We start from the raw sequence: 7,902 nt of genomic DNA, 5'->3' as shown, positions 1-7,902 counted from the left end.
TTAATTTAAAAACTGTACTTAATTCAAAAGAAATATTGAACTTTAGAAAGTTCAATTTAAAAATTGAGTAACTAAAAAAAATATGTACAATGCCGAAGTTCCGTAGTCAAAGTGTTAAGTTTGGAATTTCAATATCATCAGACTAACCTTGAAAACTTTTGTAGTTTGTTTTTGCGTGTAATGCAACATCAGGTTAGTATCCCGTCGAAGAAAAAGAAATTCTCAAAGGAAGGGAATCTTTCTTGTGCTTAATTATTCAAAAAAAACTTAAAACTTTATTTTAAAATTGAACTTAGTTTTGAATAAAACCTTTGAACTTGAAATTTTTTTTTTTGAAGCTGAACTTTTAAAAATATGAGTTCTATGCTTAAGCTAGTTCTCATAGACTTTTTCTTATAGAATTTCGGATGTTTAATTCAATTTCGTGAAGAAGAAAAAATTTATTAGCTGATCTTAGCTTAAAAAAATTTTAAAAAAGTATTAATAAATACTTAACGTAAAATTCGAACATTAAAAACAACCAATTTAAAAATGAAAAAAAAAAAAATTTAAATAATTGCAAATTGTATATAAATATTTTTATTTCCAATGGTCATAAACAATAGAATCAATGCTGGTTACTCCCAATATTTGGAAGAAATTAATAACATTTTTTTAAACCTACAAGCTTAGTTTATGTACAAAGAAGAAAATAAGTAAATAAACGGACCATTCAGGATAACTTTTGGTCAAATGATCGGATTTTCATGTTGTAGGACTCATTCTTAATAGTTCGAGGGGGTGGCTTCAAACATGCTAATTAATAAGTGCAGACGATATTTTAAGTTACGAAATCAGACCCAAAAACGTACAAAATATGGGGGGTAGTCGCAGTCTGAAAAATATAGTCTAAATAGTTTAGTCAGGAAAGTGATCTAAAGTTTGGACAACTTAATGTTAATTTCACTTTTTGCGTATTTCGCTATATCTCGAGAACTTCTTAAACGAATTGCAAAATTTGTACACAAAATTATGAAGTTTGTTTATCCAAAGATAATTCCATACAAAAAATAACTTTCGGTAAATATTTATTATTTTTTGTTATTTTATTTAATAATAGTCGAAAAAATTGTGAATTGTAAAGTTTACAAATACGCAAGTAGTAAAATGAACAGGTCCAAATTTTGAAGTATTCTCCTGATCAAACTATTCGGACAATATTTCCCAGATTGCGGTTACCCCCTATACTTTGGGGAGCAGAAATCCGAATCCGTCGAAAAAAAGGTATGTTTATTCAGAGAAAGTATGTTTTTGTGTCAGATTTCATAACTTAAAATATCGTCTGCACTAATTAATTAACATATTTGAGGTTACCCACTCGCATCATTAAGACTGAATCCTAGAACAGGAAGATCCGATCATTACTTCAAAAGTTATTCAGTTCGTTAAGAGTCCGTTTCTTTTTTGGCACACTGTACTTTTCTTTGCACTTCACACAGAAGCAAGCTAAAATTACCATAAAATTTTGATATATTAAATCATTTGACAATCCATGACATAAATTATGCAAATTATACACAAAAAAAAGAATAAAAATTACCTCAATATTAACACAATTTTAACACTACTTGTAAAAAATTGTGGGAAGTAATTCTCTATTTTTTTTTTATTCTGCATTCTGTAAAATAATGTCGTTTGTCAAATTCAAATTTTGAGTTTTAACTTTTATTTTTATCTGAGTAATTTTAAATACAAATGAGATAAACATGAAGATTTAATGAGAGATCACAAATCTTTATTCTTGAGAAAACACACAATCAGTGAAATGACCCTGGGCGGGGATTCTAAACAAACCACCAGTGGAAATATAGTTTGTCTACAGTAAGAACTCCCCCCACTACGAAGCCTGAGGCCGTCTGCTGCTATGGAAACAAGAATTTCAGGGAGGGTAGCTTCTCTTCCCTCTATGGCTAACACAATAGAAGAAAAATATTCCCCTTCTCTCACAGATCCGACGAAAACTTGTCCTATACAATGATCCCATACCCCTACTTGAATAGATAACTTCAAACGATCAAAAGACATTTTGCCCTTGGGCGGGGAAAAGAATGCGAGTGGTCAAATGAGGAGAGGGTACGGTCATCAATGAATGCAAAAGAGAAAAGAGGGTAGGGTGACGAAATAGAGGGGGAAATTCCAGTTCTCTCCGGGGGTCGAAGGAATGTGTTTACCTTCTGGTCATTTTTCTTGTCTTCCTGTCTAAAGAAATGTCTTAAAATGTATCTTTTTTCAAAAGAAAAAAAAATGAAACTGACCATATAACCGGTAACTCGAAAAATAGGATGACCATATAAGCAGTGAGCTTTAACACGTGTTTCCTATTAAGTTAGACGGGACTTTGACCATATAAGCGGGGTGACCATATAGGCGGTACTGACTGTACCTCGTTACCATAGTCACTGCCACGGGTCCGGACGAATGGTTAGGGGAGTTCTTACTTTAGACAAATATAGAACTTTCGCTGTTATGTCATATCGTCCACTGTTTTAAACTTTGGTATTCTGAGGGCAGGTTTCCGAAGAGTAAAAAAAGGGACTAGTCTATTTTATGTATAGAGTAAGGGAGAATTTTCTTCACGTCTATTAATTAGCCAATGAAAATGCTCAAAGCACTATGGCGCTATGTCTTAAACCTCGACAACGGTCGTTCGAATATACATAATTCGGAAAACAACAGTAAAGGATCATCAGATTTACTTGAAATAGTGTTGATTATTGATAAATTTTTAATGTTTCCTCTATAAGTATTTTTTAATTTTGAATGATAAATTTCAACTAGAATTCCGCTATTCTGTTTCTTAAGTTACGTATTGAAATTCATATCGAAACCTGTTTTATAGTAAGGTATGCCATCTTAAAGTTGTGAAGGGAAAATCTATGTATATATTATTTGAGAATAACATTTTTAAGTTAAAGAACAGTTTGTTTTGGATTCTCCGGACTTATAAAGCGCCCTGGGTGGTGACCGGGGTGTAAGAATCTAGTCCCAACGTAGATCATGCGTGTCGTAGAAGGCGACTAAAATGGGCACCCTGCCCCTGGGAATTATATCAGGGGACTGGCCCTCCAGGTTGGGGGTTGGGCGGAGGGCTAACAACCCTACCCTGTAAAAAAAATCTTGTTGCGAAGTCTCAAGTCAATGAATCCGGACAGAAATTTAGTAGACGACCTGGCAAATCTTACATGGAACTGAGAATCGGAACATGGAACATTCGCTCTTTGTATAAAAGGAAAAGGGCTGCAACTCTTAACGGAACAGCTGGATAATTACAGGGCTGATGTAATGGCTCTGCAAGAGATGAGGTGGCTTAACGATGGAATAATCGAGAATAGAAATCACACAATCTTCTATAGCTGTGATAAGAAGAGGCATATTTTTGGAACGGGTTTTGTTGTGGGCAAACACATTCGGCATCTTGTCATGGATTTCGTGCCAAAGTCTTCAAGATTGTGTAAAATTAGGCTAAGAGGAAAATTCTTTAATTACAATCTTATAAATGCCCACGCACCTACAGAAGACAAGGATGAAGACGAGAAGGAACTTTTCTATGAGAACCTGTATTTTTTATATAACTCCTGTCCACAAAACGACATCAAAATTATTCTGGGTGACTTAAATGCTAAAATTGGAAAGGAAGCTGAGCACAGGCCCACTATTGGAAAATACAGCCTGTACGAAACAACAAATGGCAATGGACAGAGGCTCATTCACTTCGCTGCAGAACATAGCATGGTCATATCCAGCACCTTTTTCCAACACAAGAGAATTCACCAAACGACCTGGAGATTACCAGATGGAGATACCTTCAACCAGACCGACCATATATTGATAGACTCTAGACATATGACGGACATACAAAATATTAGAACCTATCGTGGGGCCAACTTTGACTCAGACCATTACATGGTAATGAGTAGGATCAAGGCCAAACTATCTAATGCACGTAAATGTCATGGGAAACGTCTTGAGAAATTTGACTGCGAACAATTAAAGATCCCTAGAGTCAGGGATGACTCTCAGTCACAACTAACTATGAAGCTTGATGAAAAAGCAATCGAAAATATTGATTGCATAGATGGAAAGTGGACTTCTTTCAAAGAAGCCCTATTGGACACATGTGATAATGTAATAAGCAAAATAAAAAGAGCTGAGAAAAAGGATTGGTTTGATACAGAATGTCGCAACGCGAACCAAAGAAAAAACGATGCATATAATATGATGTTCAGTATAAAACATTCGAGAACATCTGTAGAGAAATACAAAACTGCAAGAAGAGAAGAAAAGAAAGTTCATAGGTTGAAGAAAAAGGTTCTTCACGAAGACCTCTTCAAGGATGTCGAACATCTCCGAGGGTCTAATGAGAGCAGAGCTTTCTTTCGTGACATTAACTTTGGTCGTCAGGAGTTCAAACCTAGAACTAACCTTTGCAGAAATAAAGATGGAGATATTTTAAGCAATAAAACTAACATTCTTAATAGGTGGAATGAACACTTCGACAACCTACTTAATGTAAAGTGCGTTCAGACAGAGTCCTGCTCACCAAACGTTAACCAAGAGTGTATTGCTCCTCTTTCAATGATTGAGGTTGAAGAAGCAGTTCAAAAACTTAAGAACAACAAGGCTCCTGGCCCAGATTTGATATCACCAGAATTCATCAAAAACTCAGGACCAGATGGGTTAAAGCCATACATAATATTCTAACATCAGTATGGGAAAAAGAGATACTCCCGGAAGAATGGAAACACAGTACTGTTTGTCTTATACACAAAAAAGGAGACATTCTTGAATGTTCTAACTACCGGGGTATCAGCCTGCTCTGCACCGCATATAAAGTCTTTTTAAAAATTCTATTTAACAGACTTGCCCCTATGTAGAAAACATCATTGGTGAATACCAGTGCGGTTTTAGGAAGGGCAGGTCTGCAACTGACCAAATATTTAGCATAAGACAGATTCTGGAAAAGACCAGGGAATTTGGAATTGGTACCCACCACCTATTTGTGGATTTCAAAACTGCTTACGACAGTGTAAACCGGAAGCGACTCAGTGAAGCTATGCGAGAATTCAATATCCCGGACAAGCTTGTACGACTCACCACACTTACACTGTGTAAGACCATGCAGAAAGTTAAAATCCAAAATGACTTCTCGGAACCAATGGAGGTAAAAAATGGTGTAAGGCAAGGCGATGCATTGGCATGCCTACTCTTTAATTTGGCATTAGAAAAAATTATCAGAGATTCAGGAATCAATACCAGAGGACATATCTTTCATAAGTCTGTCCAAATTTTCGCTTTTGCCGATGACATTGACATCATAGCTCGAACACAATCTGACTTAAAGCAAGCCTTTCTATCCATGGAAAAAGAGGCAGAAAAAATGCATCTCACTATTAACCAGGAGAAAACCAAGTACATGCAATGCACCAAAATAACTGATTCTACAACTCACTTGCAAATTGGTGAATACAAGTTTGAAAAAGTAAACAGTTTTGTTTATCTTGGTTCTGAAGTCAACGTTAATGGCAATATCGCACCCGAAATACAAAGAAGAATCAATAGTGCAAGTAAATGTTTCTATGGATTAAAAAAATATTTAAAATCAAACCTACTAAAAAGAGATACTAAACTGTTAATTTATAAATGCTTAATCAGACCTATCCTAACATATGCCTCAGAAACTTGGACAACAACACAGAAAGATGAGAATTCCTTGGGAATCTTCGAACGTCGGATCCTAAGATCCATTTTTGGGGGCAAACAAGTTGATGGTACTTGGTACAGACGTTCAAACTCAGAACTCTATCGGGCCCTTAGAGAGCCTGATGTTGTCAAGTATGTAAAAATTCAAAGAATTAAATGGGCTGGTCACATCATTCGAATGAACAGAGAGCGTCCGACAAACATAATCTTTTCGGCTCAGCCCATCGGATCAAGGCCCAGAGGTCGACCAAAGCTGAGATGGGCCGACTGCGTGGAAAGAGACTTTTCAGTCTTAAAAGTCTCAAACTGGAAGACAACTGCCAGGCGGAGGCAGGCTTGGAGGAAGTTGATTGAGAAGGCCAGGGTCCACCCGGGGCTGTCGTGCCATTGAGGAAGGAAGGAAGGAGTTATAAAGCAGGTAAGTGTTATGATTTTGTAATAAACAATGTACTTAGAAATAATTGTTTTTTCTCATTTGATGATAGTTTTATACAAAATGATTTTCTACGTCTGAAACTTTAAGATTGAAAGAAAAAAAATCAACTCAAAAAAGTTTTTCAATTCAATATGAGGAATTTTTAGGGTCAATTTTTTATAATAAAGATTCTTTATTTTACGTTTTTTAGATTTAAGTAATGAGTTTTTTTTAATGAAAATTGAAACTTTTCTGCAAAAATTGTAGTCAAAAAGCTTGTTTTTCAAAATTAAATCACATAAGATTATATGCGTCTGTATACTTAACATATTTTAATGTTTGAAGTAATTTGATTCAGAAAATTATGGGATGTAAAGTTTAAATAGACTATTCATATTAGATCATTAAATTTAGTAGAGCAATTTCTTGAGAATTAGGATTTCTCTCTTATCAGAATATCGATACTTTTTTGTTGTTGTTTATTTACAAATATTTTTCCAATGCGTTTCAGATATTCCTTCCTTAAAAAAAGATATTAAATTTCGAGATCTATTAATACTATATTGTCAAATGCATAAGAAGGAATATCAAAAAAATTTTATTTTCAAATTTAATAAGCCACAATAAAAAAGGGACGTAATGAAGAACTCTCCTGAGCGACTGAACGTGTTGTTCTCCTAGCAGCCATTCGTCTCAAATAACAGAGCCCTCTATAGGTCGTTGCTTTCGCGAATCTCAAATTTCTAACGTCAGAAACAACGAAATTCACAGGCTTGCGATCAAATATGCAATTTTATGCTCATTGCAGATGACGTCATTCCATTACAGAGCCACTAATTTACACGTTGCAGTTTGCCAGTTTTACTTAGCAACTCTTATTTGACAAGGTATTCAAATTTCATTGGGATTCGCTATTTTTGCAATTTTTCCTTAATTTATGATAATCGAACGAAATTAATTTGCGGTACATATTAATAATAATAGGACGTAATTAATTTGCGTCCTATGCGAACTTTCCTCTCTTTTCCTTCAAAATTTTAACCCCTTACAGTGGTATTAAATTCTGAAATTTATTTTATTATATGTGTTTTTTTCTCTTTACCTTAATAATGTAGAACATCTCTTCAGCATAGAGAATTTCTAATTCATATTTTTTTTCTTTTTTCATAAAAACAATGCCAATTTACAGGTAGATGGGGGAAATTAGCTCAAATGTTTGACTCTGACTCCGGACTTTCTCGATAGCTCGACTTCAACATATACTCAATTAAAATTTCCACCAAATTCCAGGAAGGGTATTAATATTAAGTATTTGTTAATTATACATTTCTTTTGCTTATGTACATTTAAAGTAAAATGCACTTTATTTAAAATTATATTTAGTATTACAATATTACAGTTTAAGAATTAAATTTCGAAAAATATATTTGTACAAAATATTGTACAAAGCCATTATTGGCGACCGAAATGGGCAACAGGTGACGTACAGCAGAACTCTCTACCTATGGTAACACTTCGCATGCTTTCACCATTAACGTGTAAAGAGCGATAGAAGAAGGAAATACATTGGTTTTTGCCTGAATTTTCAAACAGATTAAAAAATTTTAAGTTAGGAAACTATAAGGAACTAAAAATTACATTGAACATATTTAAAAAAAAAAGACATCATAAAGACTTTAAAAAATACTTTTCACAATTAAATACGAAAAATATTAAGAAAGGTGAAAATATCATAGAAAAGAGAAGGC

General features: G+C 34.3%; 1 protein-coding gene across 1 annotated transcript; it reads left to right on the top strand.

Annotated features, from left to right (window-relative positions):
* Nucleotides 1–3,321: 3,321 nt before the first annotated feature.
* On the top strand, nt 3,322–4,740 carry LOC107442295 (uncharacterized). The gene has a single exon (XM_016055822.2). It carries the CDS (start codon nt 3,322–3,324, stop codon nt 4,738–4,740), a length of 1,419 nt encoding a protein of 472 aa, XP_015911308.2.
* Nucleotides 4,741–7,902: the final 3,162 nt, after the last annotated feature.

The sequence above is a fragment of the Parasteatoda tepidariorum genome, chromosome X2, assembly GCF_043381705.1.
Source record: "Parasteatoda tepidariorum isolate YZ-2023 chromosome X2, CAS_Ptep_4.0, whole genome shotgun sequence".
Lineage (NCBI taxonomy): Eukaryota > Metazoa > Arthropoda > Arachnida > Araneae > Theridiidae > Parasteatoda > Parasteatoda tepidariorum.
The sequence above is the reverse complement of the archived record's forward strand: the minus strand, read 5'-3'. Positions and strand labels throughout refer to the sequence as shown.

Excerpts from the sequence above, each read along its gene's own strand:
- LOC107442295 (XM_016055822.2), top strand. The coding sequence starts at position 3,322 with ATGGCTCTGCAAGAGATGAGGTGGCTTAACGATGGAATAATCGAGAAT.